General features: G+C 39.1%; 1 protein-coding gene across 5 annotated transcripts in view; it reads right to left on the reverse strand.

Annotated features, from left to right (window-relative positions):
• The window catches only part of TENT2 (terminal nucleotidyltransferase 2), a 73,632-nt gene that overhangs the window by 33,568 nt on the left and 27,386 nt on the right, over positions 1-12,678 (reverse strand). For all 5 annotated transcript variants that reach the window (XM_005286433.5, XM_005286432.5, XM_065599070.1 and 2 more), the window contains 3 exons: positions 10,633-10,709; positions 4,977-5,105; positions 588-631 (listed from right to left, as the gene is read on the reverse strand). In XM_005286433.5, the coding sequence (XP_005286490.2) occupies positions 588-631; positions 4,977-5,105; positions 10,633-10,709 (250 nt within the window). The remainder of the gene's footprint in view (positions 1-587; positions 632-4,976; positions 5,106-10,632; positions 10,710-12,678) is intronic.

Consider the following 12,678-nt stretch of genomic DNA (forward strand, 5'->3'; position numbering starts at 1 on the left):
GTAAGTGTCCCCCCCCTACACACATACTTGATGGAATTGAAGCCTAAAGTCATGGGAAGGTCGCGCACAATCCTCCATATTAAATATGCAAGGTTTGTCCTCTCCTGGCCTAAAAATTTGATCAAATGGAAGATCCAAGTGATTCAACAGCTAGGCAGTTGGCTCTCTCCTTGGCCTTTCCTGCTGCTGACAGACAACAAGAATGAAAGCACTGCTGGAAGGAGTATTAAGAAATAGCAAGCGGAATGTTACACCAGACTAATATATGCAACTGATAAATTTTCAGCACAGTACATGGTCAATTAGGTGTGCAGCTCCTATTAACAACAATACAGCACATTGTCTGATCCTGTGTTGAAAACTGATCTTGTATGTAACTGAAACTGTTTATAATAAAAAAGGAATGATCAGAATCAGCAGATAACCTTTCTGCACACAAATGAAATGGCATTGAGTGTTCCAATGACCATGACCATAAGCTATATTTAATTTTACCCAATGCTGATTTAAGTATTCACATTAATATTGTAGCTAATCAGTTTTATATACAAAATATGATGTAATAATAATTTATAAGAAACACTTACTGGGTAATTTTTTTGGAGGGATGGAAGGATGGGTTCAGGTAGGGCTATAAAGAAAAAGTTTAAAGTTGCTGTGATTCACATAATTCACAGAAAACAATATTGTATCAGTTACACCAAAGGTGTGGACTGAAAGTCCATGATAGAAGCTTTTACTCTGAATTTCACTTTCATGTACTTTGTGAAATTAAAATTATCTGCATAAACTTTATATAATTATTGTATATCTCATAATATGAAAATTATTCAGTTAAATGAAAGTGTTGTTATCAACATATTGCTATTTGTAGAATAAACATATGAAGACTTCTAGGTCAGCTGGACACTGCATTTTAAAATTCATGTTAATTTGTTATTGTAGGCCACTATTATTTAGACTCCAAAAAGGATAATCATAGCTTAACTCAAGTACTTGGATCTACCCTAACATGATTATAACATGGCAGATTCCAGATTCTAGATAATACACAGTTCTTCAGATATAAAATCTGCCACACTGTCATCAAAAGTAATTAAAAATAAAATAAAATGTCCCACATATCCAGTAGCCACTGCTGACAAAAGCCCTAGAGAGATTATTTTCTGTGCTATTTCCTGCTATTACTACACAGCTAAGCAGTGTCCCAAAGCCATGTGGACATTGGTGATGTTAGTGCACTAACAAATAAACTGGTAATTTTAACTTTCATAAAACCCTGAGGTGGTGGAGCGAGTTGTGTTGGGGGTGGGGGAGGGGAGGGAAAGAGACAGGACACATACAAAGAATAAAAATAATGGGGCAAATATTTATCTTCCATATCAGATGGTGTTAAACATAATAGAGAGAAAAAACCCCCACAAAAAACAGTTGAGTTTCCATTTAACGATTTATTATTTATTTATTTATTAGAGCTGCAGATCCGGTAGCTAGCTCCTTGTTGCACTAAAGCTATGATGTCACTCCATCAGCATTTTTTTAAAACAGTTCATCTATACCATTCCTTAAGAGAACGATAACCAAGTTTAGCATCTAGAACTCAAAACTGGGTCTCAGAGGGGAACAATCATTAAGATATCCTTTGTTTTGGGGAACTGAGAATTAGACCTGCAGAATTCTTAGCAATAGGACTTTCATATTTTCAAAAAGAATGCTACAATGACTAATTGAGTTGCTAAGAATAAGATCACAGCTGTTTTAATGCTCAAGGTTTCCTTTGCTTGTGGGCGTTTGGGGATATGAAGGAGCTATCTTATTTCTATGACATCTTGGAGATTTCCCAGCATTCTGTCAGAATGACAGGAAAGGAAGCAAAATCTGAGCCATCTGAGTGCTCAAGATATTTTCATCTGAGTCTACATCATACATCAAGAGTCTAGGGCTATAAAGGGGGGAAATGTTATTGGTCAGTAATCACACTTGCCGTTTGAGTTCCTCTTTTCCTACAATACAGTGCAGATGGACCTGTTCATGTAGGAAGGTTAAAGCTCAAGAAACGTGTGTACCTATAAAATAAACTCAAGCCATAGGTCAAAAAAGATTTCCATAGTAGCATGGTTGGCAAAGAGAAAAAGGAAACAGAACAGAGATTTGATTGTACTAGGGAGGAAAGATGGACTCAATTTTACTGATAAATGAAATATCTGCTTTTCCTTTCTTCCCCTATACCTCCTTACTAGGATTTTTGTAGGTAAAGTATAAAATTAAGAAAGATAAGCTGTTTCCAATAGCCTCCTACAAATGTGTGATCAGCGGTTGTGTGTTAGTAAATCTTGCAGAAATAAAACATTAGGAATACAACCACTAGCAGCTGTGCATATATCCAGAGACACATTCCCCCAGCCTTTTTAGCCCAGGAGGTTAATCTAACATAGCTAAAAAGCTCCCAAACTATGGTCTGTGAATTGTTGGGTCTCCTCGGGGAGCTGGCTGATCACATGGTGCTGCTTCTCCAACTAATTTCCAATTGCTTAATAATATTAGGAGATAGCAAAACACACATTAGGTTCCTAATAGTTTCCCACAAACAAATGCAGTGGTTGTCCCAGGGATTTTGTGCAATTATTACTCCTCACAAGTAGTAATTGCAAAATATCTAGGTATATAAAAATCTATGAATTTCATTGTATCTCCCTTCCCTATCATTTGTAGAACACTTGTCTTCATAGACTGTAAACTTTTCTAACCTGAGAGTGTCTATATCTGTGGCTTTGCACAACACTTAGCGCAAAAAGTTCCCCAATGTGAACCAGGAACTCTTTGGGTGCTACTGTAATACAAATATTAAAATAAAAAAAATAAAAACTGAGGCCCTTGCCTTCAATCTCCAAGTGAGGCAGCCTATTTACACTGAAAGCTTACCACCGACCACATCAAATGGTTTATAAGTTTTGAGCCAAATCAGTTTTAAAAGACTGCTAAATGGCTTTCATAACTCTTTGAAAATATGTTTTTCCCTCCCTCTTGCACACACTTCAGCTCTCTTATTTGGAATCTTAGGATCGGAAGGCCCACAGTGGTTTTGATCCTATAACCAAAATGGCCAGGACTGACAAAGACCTCACTGATTAACTTCCCAATTATGTCATTTTTTAAAATTGGCTGCTTCAATGATTTACATCCATTCCACCCAGTTGCACGCAAACAATATAGCCATTTTTTTAAACCTGCAAGGAGTAAGAAACTATTCTGGAAACACTCCACCACCTACCAGAAGGTTTCTGAGTCACACACACACACAAAAAAAACCAGACTTAACAATATTTTGGCTAGTGACTCTTACCTTCCATAGACATCTCCCCAAAGGAACCTATAGCAGACAACCAGACCAAGAATATACTCATAATAGGACAATACGGACTAACTCTTACATTTGGTGCCTAGATACCATGGTGACTGCTACATTAGGAATATCTACACAGTCTCAGCAGGATAGAATTAAGAGGTAACAATCTAACTGCTCATGGAATGACATATGCCTTTAAATTGCTATGCTTATAGATGTTGTCTTGATACAATAATCAGAGCCATCAACTTGGTTAACTGTGTTTTTAGTTAACTTCCTGAATTGTTGTAAAAAGCTTGCAGAGCAATCATGGTATCACATGCTCCTTGAGACATTTTAGTAAGTAGTCAGCTATCCATTCTAGGCTGGATATCAGACAATCCAGGCCAAGAAAATTATGTAAAAGTGAATAAATAGAGCCATGTCTATCTTCCTACCTGTAGGAAAGAAAAACTAAGCACCTGAAAGGCAGTAAACTGATAAAAGAAAAACTTCAAAATGCACACATAATTTGCAGGTAGAACAGCAAGGGATTTTTGTGGCCAAGAGCTTAGTAGGATTAGAAAAAGAATTGATATTTATATAGATAAGAACATGGAGAGTTAATTAGAAAAGATTAAAAACAAGAATTTGGAAGGAATACAAACCTTCATGCTTCGAGGCATAAATCAGCCTCTAAGTGGCAGAGGCTACACAGAACTTCCTCTGAAGACAAGTTACTCCATAACTGTACACCTTAGAGTTTCTTGCACTGTCCTTCAAAACATCTGCTACTGACCACAGTTGGGACACAGGATACTGAACTAGCTGGAACACTGATTTGATATAGATTCTCTATTCCTATGTTCCTAAGCAGGCAGAACAGTTTAGGAGATGATGTAGAGGGATTTTTTTAACATAACAGCGCAATATAAGCATATTGGGGGGAGGGACCCATGAGCATGCAGTTCAATCTTATGCTTACAGAAGCAATCTCTGCGCTGCACCATTCCCCTGAATTTGTAACAAGGAGCCTCAACTCAGCAGCCCTGAGACTTAACCAAATACAGACAGAAATTCAATATTTCAATACGTAAACTACAAGAAAAGATGAGACACTATGGACATTTAGAGACCCCAGCAGTTCATGATCACTGGATATACCTGTCCCTTAATGAAAAATCAATAGTAAGGAAGCTCTCATGAACTTAAGCTCTGGTTGCATGAATTCATTGCGCCCCAGTTGTTCAGGTCCTGGGAAATCAGAATACAGAGGGAGGCCACCCAATAGCATGCAATCCCCCTTAGGATATCCTGAAGACATTCCTGAACACAAAAATAACCTGAAAGCAGAGCAGTTAACCAAAATCTACCTCTTGTAAAGTGAAAATATTAAGTTGGGCTTGAGTTTATTTTATAGCAATACAAGGTCTTCTAAACACATTTTTATTAAGAATTAGTCTGCCTCCAGCGAACAGGTCCATCCTCACTACATAAGAGGAAGCATTAAGGAAAAAGAATACAAAAATAATTTGCACTTTATCCTCAGCCACTTCTATCAGGTTACTTGAGATCTTAATGTTAAAAAAATGAAAGCTAGGAAAATATTACTTTAAAAAGGGACAATTTCAAAAGCTGAAAACATACTTACTTTGTAAATAGTGCAAAACCATCAACACAAGACTATAGCTGCTTAAAGTACCACGACTGGCATCATTTATGTCATGAAAACTCGCCCACTTCTTAACCACCAGTACTAATGGACGAACTCGATTCTCAACTGTAAGTAAAATAAATACTCATCAAAACAAGCAATTTTTAACTAATTGTCAATGCTAAAGTTTTTATATTCCCTCCAGGTTAACATGTCACCACCTACTATACGTTGCCCTCCCCTTTACTTGCCTATTACAGAATTTCATTAGTTATCCCAGTGCTACTGTCATCTTACCAGAATAGGAAATTGAATTCGTGCTTACTTGAAAATTTCCTTTCTTTGAATAATAAGGCTCACAGATCCATTACAATGGATACTTGAGCCTGGTTGCAGCTGGGGAACAGAATTGGACCCACCAGTCACTGGTAGCAGGGGAATGCCCCGCCTCCTGAAGTTGAGATAACTTCCAAAGCTAGGATAATTCAAATCTGTTTTCCTAAATTACAGATGATGTTAAATATACTTTGAAGAAAACAATTTCTCTTATTGCAGAGCATGGTAAATTCCACATAACAAACAAACCCAAATTCTTGGATGTCAGTCTCTACCCTAGATAATCCATTGCCTCCTAGGTAGGTCTTATAACTTGAAGAAAGGAAATTTTCAGGTAAACATGCATAATTTTTCCTATTTTTCTTTGTGCTAAGGTCCACAGATCCATTACAATGGGATTTTCATAGCAATGTGCCTACAGGGTGGAAAGCAGGATCATCCTTTAAATATGGACATTAAAAATAAGTAAATGATGTGTCTCTCTTCCCTCCGCATTAAGCTGTGGAAAACATTTCTGCCAAAAGGAAGGAAATGTCATCAGGTAAGACTGCAGAATTTGGTTAACTAATGGCCATCTCAATACAGAACACATATATACTCTACCCTGAGATTGTCAGCATGCCTACGGACTGTACTTTGTTGCTTAGCCAAAGGAGGAATATTTTGAATTTACTTAAGTAATTAATGCAATGAGCATTGTGAGGGCTATCTTTCCGAATTAAAAGCACAATACTGAGTCTGTAAGGAGCACAATGAGGTTCCTGAGTCACACTCTAACCTTGTGGGGTTGGAGTAAAGTTGATGCCTTAAGAAAATATTTAATGTTGGATTTGTATAAAAACGTCTTTTCTTGAACATGCCGAGAACACATTACAAAGACTTGAGTTTATTGATCTTATGGACCCCAAAGAGAAGTCAAATAGAACTTATTCTGGTACAAAGCCCTTAGTTTAATTACCATGTTAAACCAGTGAAACATAGCCTTGAGTTCCCCTAGACTGGCTTTATTTTAGGAATATAAGAGTGCCCAAGCAAAACATACTTCATCCAAGTATTCATTTTAAACCTGTATGGTCCTGGATGGAGGACTGGTCTTGCACTAACAGACCTCCTGTGTGAGACAGACACACCCAAAGATCCGTTGCTAGGTTAATCAAGCCTAAGAGAAAGAAAGGAATAATCAGTAACACTGCAACTGTCTTGTTCCTTTTGTATTATCTTGGGGAGCAGTGGAAAAGGTGGTAAGATATATAGCCAGGACTTTACCCAGCTTTATGAGATGTCATTCACTACTTCACACCTTGGCTCCTCATGCATAGCAAGGTTATAAGGTTTCCAGATGCACAGAGATCAATCATTAGCCCATCAAACTGGCTTACAATAAGTGAGATTTTTGGGTGGAGGAGCCAATTTGCTAATTTGACTTTTGCCATGTAAATCTTGGTGTTCATTTCCCCATTGGTGGGCAGTGCACATAGACATAAGAAACTTTGTTCAGGCTTCGATGAGAGAATCTCTCTGAGGTAGGCCAGATTCTGTTCTTCCCAGTTATTATGAAAATCTTATCTGACATGCTGACTGTCTTGACCAGAACAGGTGAGTTATCCATGTAAAAGATAAGAGTAAGTGCTCTGAGACCTCACTGAACCACTGCGTTCCAGCTAGTGGATGATGTGCTCTCTCTTTCAGGTATCCATTCCCTGAAGGGAATCGGAAAGATCCCTTGAAAAAAGAAAAGTCTTTGATTCTCTGCATTCAACAACTGGGGGAGTGGAGAGTATATATTTGCAGCTAGAGCTCTGCCAACAGATGATATAGGGTGATTCCTGGAGTTACTGGACAGGTATATGAACTCTGGATCATTGAAGCATGCCTGTGTTTGAGATCAGAATTCCCAACAGGATGCAGTAAGAATTAGATTTTCCTGTGACACCACTTGTTTTCCTTATGACAATCTTCATACTCGGTTTACATTCTTCCAAGAGGAGACTTTGTAGCTGGCAGTAGTCTCCTCAGCATAGGCCTATGACTAACTTCCGTGGCACCATGTGTCTGGGTCTGTCCTGAATCTGAATAGTAGGAATTGTATCATTCTGTGTATTTGCTTCAGCCTTCTCTTTGTACAGACCCTTATCAGAAGAATTGGCCAGGAAGAGAAGTGACTTTCCTTCCATAAAGCCAGTATTATTGCCAACATGCTCCTGGAAAAAGACCCTGGGAACACATGTAAATTCACAAACAGTAATCACTGAAGATGGGAAAAGAAACAGGCTGCCCTCCATATGCAAACATAAAAATTGTGGATGGTAAAATGGGAATGCTTTAAAGACAAGCTTCTACTAGAAACTTAGTTAGATGTTTCAGATACGGCCCTGCTCTCCTTGTCCCGGATTGTGAGGCTAGAAACAGGATGGGAAGTGTGTTGCAATGCTCCAGTCTGAAGTAGATGATGATGATTTTGTTCATGTTGTGGCTTTTGCATTGGTTACTGAGACTGGGAATGGGACAAAGATGTTCTTGAAATTCTCACACAGCTACATTGGACAGGGGGAAGCCTGTCACCTCATTTGATCAAAACTATAGGTAGCCGTTTTTTCGTCTGCAAACTGAAAAAGCCTGGCACTGATCAGTGGCCTAATTCCAGACAGGGCTGACAGGCAGGTAACTTAGGCAATATATGACAGCTACTGACCCTGCACTTGTTCTAGCTACCATTTGCAAAGCGGTAGCTTTTCCTGTTGTACTTCACAGACTGCTCCAACTTGCCAAATAGTCTGTATTCCTTTTTCTTTAGTGTCTGGAAGAAGTAGAAGTCAACTCTTCTGATGACTGAATAGCCTCTGTTTTCCATAATTTTTTCCATTATATCACTAAGATAGCTAGGATCTGATTTGCCTGAGCATCTGATCCCAAGGAGCAAAGCACTATATAACTGCATCAAACAGATTTGATTCCCACTTTCCCCCACAAGAGAGAAGCATTTAGGCCATATGATTTTTAGGTTGAAAAAGACCATGTTAGTGCTGCTTGTGAAAGTATGCAGGGGTACTTAGGGTACTAGTTTATTTTTGTTTGCCTGATGCCATCTAAGAGTTTTCATGCCAAAAGGAGGGAGCTGAGATGATATCTGTGAAAGGCCGGTATAGTGAAGTGGTCACCCAGGTAAAAATCTCCACCAGTTAGAAACACAGACTCCCTGGTCACCAAATAGCCACATTTATCTTGGGTAGTGAAAGCAGATTACATTTTGTCTGGTGCACACCGAGGAGGCCTTCTACCCTTATAAAATTGAGTCAAAGGTAGAAAAAAATTAAGTGGTAAACCAAGAGACCCCTCACTGCCTGACTGTTATTCTGTATCTGGGCTGATGTCCTGCCATTAATCCACAGCTACCTGCTGCGGGAGAGGGAGAGGCAGTGGTGAGGCATGGCAACCTGCAACAGAAGCTAGGAACAATAATCTGAACATTAGGGCCCGGTGACCCACAGCACCAGCTGGAGATGACAGCATGATACTTTCCCAATCTTTTTGGTGTGACAGAGAATCCCTAGCCTTCTATTACATCTTCCCAAAGTGCATCAAGAGGGATATACAGCTACAAGGCAGCTGCAGACCAGCTAGGGATAGCTTTAAAATATCCAGTACTCTCATCAACAAAAGTCTATCCTCTTTTTGTTTGAGAGGGGAGGGAAATGTTAATATATTTTACTCTGTCTCTCTCTACTCTGCTTTGAACTGCTGGTCTGAAACTGGGGTGAAAGCATCCCTAGAGGAATCAGCATGTCTGTGGGCTGATCTTTCTGCTTATCTTCTCTGGGAGGGTGAGCAGAAGATCTTGGTGCTGAGAATTAGCGGATATGCTTCACTCCATGAAGGTGAGCAGGGGAACCAAGCACTGATTTTATTATTCATTTATTTCTCCTTTGGGAGTTTGTCCCCATAATCCTGCTTCAGAGGGAGAAGTGAAATTGGGCTCAGATTGCCCTGGGAATATTTCAAGGGGTTAGCAATTTCCATGACCTCAGAGATGCTGAGGTTATTTGTCTCTCCGCCCTAACACAGCCCTCTCTAGGTCTCTCAATGAAGGCACTAGCTTTGGGCTCGAGAACAGGCTCCCCAGCAGCTCTATCCCTCTCTTTTGTATGGGATCCACATGGACCAGATAAGTCTGTTTTCCCCAGGGATGAAGAGACTCTCATCTAGGATGTCAGCAGGAATCTATTCAGGTTGGGGGCTGTTATAGAAGTAGCAAGAGGGGGAGGGAGCTGGGTCCAAAGGCTCCTTACTGCATCCTCAGGCACTGGCAGTGACTGTGCTGTATCTGGAGCCCCCCACATCAGTGACCTGAAGGGAAGCAGGGGCAGCTGAACTCTGCAGTCAGAGGCGTGGCTGCTAGTGTGGGCTAAAGGGACACTGGCACAGTCTTCCATCTGGCATACTAATCTTCTGGCTTCAGTCTCCTCAGGGAGATGGAGGGGGCTGCTTCCCCCAGAGCCTGTTCTTTCCCAATCCTGCCTGTCCCGTTTTCCTACTTGGGCAGCATCTTACCCAGCACTGCTAGCCTCTCTAATCCTGCCTGGCTCCTCTCCTGTCCAGGGGCGAGGGTCTAAGGTGACCCCACTCAGACTGGGAAATTGCACTCTGCCTGCAGAGCTGATCAAGCTTCCCAACAAGACACAGACCCTTCCATTTACCTCTAGCTTTTCGCAGGCTAGCTCTCTCTCTGCAAGGGTGCCAGCTGCTCCAAACACCTCAGAAGGGGAATCAGAGCTGAGAGGGCAATCTCCCCCCAAAATCAAAGGCAGGCCTGGGACTCTGCTAGGAATTAACCAGACTAATTATTCAATGGAATTTTCAGTCTAAATCTGAAATACTGTTTGGAATTCCCCTCAAAGAAGCTCTGCAGTAGGAAGGCAGAAAAAACTGGGGGAACTTCAAGGAGCAGGGCATTCCACTGCTCCCAGTGCCTGATGGTGCTGATTCTGCCCCCAAGCTGCAAGGCAGGCTGATACACCCACTGTAATAGCTCTGTGGACCTAGCATGAAAAAAATATACATTTTAACTTTTGAAAGTTAAAAAGATTAACTAGTCATATTAAACTACACTATTTTTCTCCACATAACTGATCTTTTAAGAATTGTAGGTAACAAGAATTACTGTACCTATTTTAGTTACTTAATAAGACAGATAACATCCCAATATGATTAGATACTAGTGCATGTGTAATAAAAGCTCCTATCAAGAGAGTTTAACTGAAGTGCTAGTTTAAAGTAGGAGAAAGTTCTCTGGGAATAAGAAAATATAAAGACAACTTACTGTATGCATAGGTTCTGAGAAGGAATGTATTTCTTATTCCTACAACATTGTTTACATTCAAGTCAAACTCCACACAGCTATGTGGGGGGAAAGAAGTCAAATTGTATCACACACATTTTTCAAAATAAGACATAACTACAATATATTTATCATCATCATCCTGTCATTGACTGAATTAACAACCATGAGTTTGTTTACTGGAAACTTGAGTTTAAGATAAGCCTCTAGACTATTGCTTTTTGGAGTCAATAAAAGCTGTAAGGATGTCAAATGTGCTGTTTGCTTCATTATTGCTCATGCCTCAATTATGGACTTGAATTCGGTTGTGTCTGATACAACTAAATAATACTGAAATTGGATAGTATAGGATATGCAAGAAGAACATAGTCCAAACCAATACGATGGCTTAAAATCCTACATGTTTTCGTATTAGCCTACACATTTACACTGACAATATTTAATATATATATTCCTTTGCTAAACAAACAAACTTGGGTTTGATGAAGCATCTTTTGAAATCATTTCTGTGATGTTTTAGTTTGGAACAAGTCCCTGAGAAAGGGAGAAGGAAAATACAGGTAGAAGGTTTCGAAACACAAGGATCTTCCTATACAATTCAGGTTCAGATTTAATTGATCGTACTCTAGTGACACACCAATGGGCTACACACACTTCAGTGTCCTGGTTGTTTCTTAACTCTGCAGTGGTGTTTGAATATCAAGCAACAAGCACTTTAGAATGAGATATTTGTTTTGTACAAAATATGCAAGATTTGCTATTAACTCAGTTTCTCCATTGTTAATCTGACTTCAGTGTGTGCGATTTTTATAAATTTCACGTTATTAGCAGCAAAACAAGTGCAGCAAGAAAAGCATAATATGCCCATTCCCAACTGACAAATTGTAATTGTAGTGCCTGTATGAGATTAGAAAACTCTAGATTAGTGACAGCATCTGAATTTACAGTCAAAGAAGAACAGCAATGTTTTAATCTATAACAGAAAGGACACACTGCAGATAGACCAGAAGGGAACTCAAATCAATGATACATTAGAGATTCAGGACTGATTCAGTCAAATTTTCTCAAAGTGTCAAACACTCCTTATTTTGCTTTGATTTTAACAGCCATCTCTTTTTTAAATTTTTTAAATCTATTTATGAAGCTTTAATAGGTTTACAAATCATTGCCTTAGAGATATCAAAAACAAAACAATAATTTCAGCAGTGAGCTTTTGTTGAGAGAAACATTACACAGTAATATAATCATGAGATCGCTGTTTAATAATCTCTGTTTGGGAGAAAATCCCTTTGGCATGTTACTTACATTTCCTTTATAATAAATAATCCTATAAATTGGTATATTGGTGGAAACAGAAGCATGCCAATTAAGCTATCAATTCTGAATATCTGTAGAACACACTATACTGGTAAAGGAATTTTTATTTTGTTAATTGCTTTAAAACAGCCCATTGTATCCGACATATTATTTTAAAACCTATATCAGAGTTAAACCTTACTCTTTCAGAAGTCATCAGAGAACAATAAAGCCCCACAAAGTAAACAGAAAATTAGCAGAGTAGGAAGTTTACAAGTTTGAGTTAGTATTTGGTAGATATTGTAAATAAATTTGAAAACACCGCTGGGAATATTAGTGGTCATTGAACTGCACTGAACTAAATATGCTTCCTGGGAGCAGCTGGGAAAGAGAGAAGATGCCTGGACAGTGAATTCCCCTATATTTAATTTGGTTTATACAGGGTTAGTCCTCTAGGTATTCATTGCCTGGTTCATTTTTTGATCTCTGTATGGGTAAGTGCATGGGTACATTCATGTGAGAGTTAATGAAGAGTGTGGGAGAGAAAGAGGTTGATGGGATAAGATGGAAAAGTAGTATGTCATGGAGACTTTAGGAGAAGAGGGAGACAGTAACATACACAATTAGGGAAAGAATTAGGTGACGGAAAGGAGGCAAAAGAGGAAATAAGACACTGAAGACTATTCAGGAAAGATGTATCACCTTTAGGGAAATTTTCTGATGAAACTTAGT

The sequence above is a fragment of the Chrysemys picta genome, chromosome 6 (assembly GCF_011386835.1).
Source record: "Chrysemys picta bellii isolate R12L10 chromosome 6, ASM1138683v2, whole genome shotgun sequence".
Lineage (NCBI taxonomy): Eukaryota > Metazoa > Chordata > Testudines > Emydidae > Chrysemys > Chrysemys picta.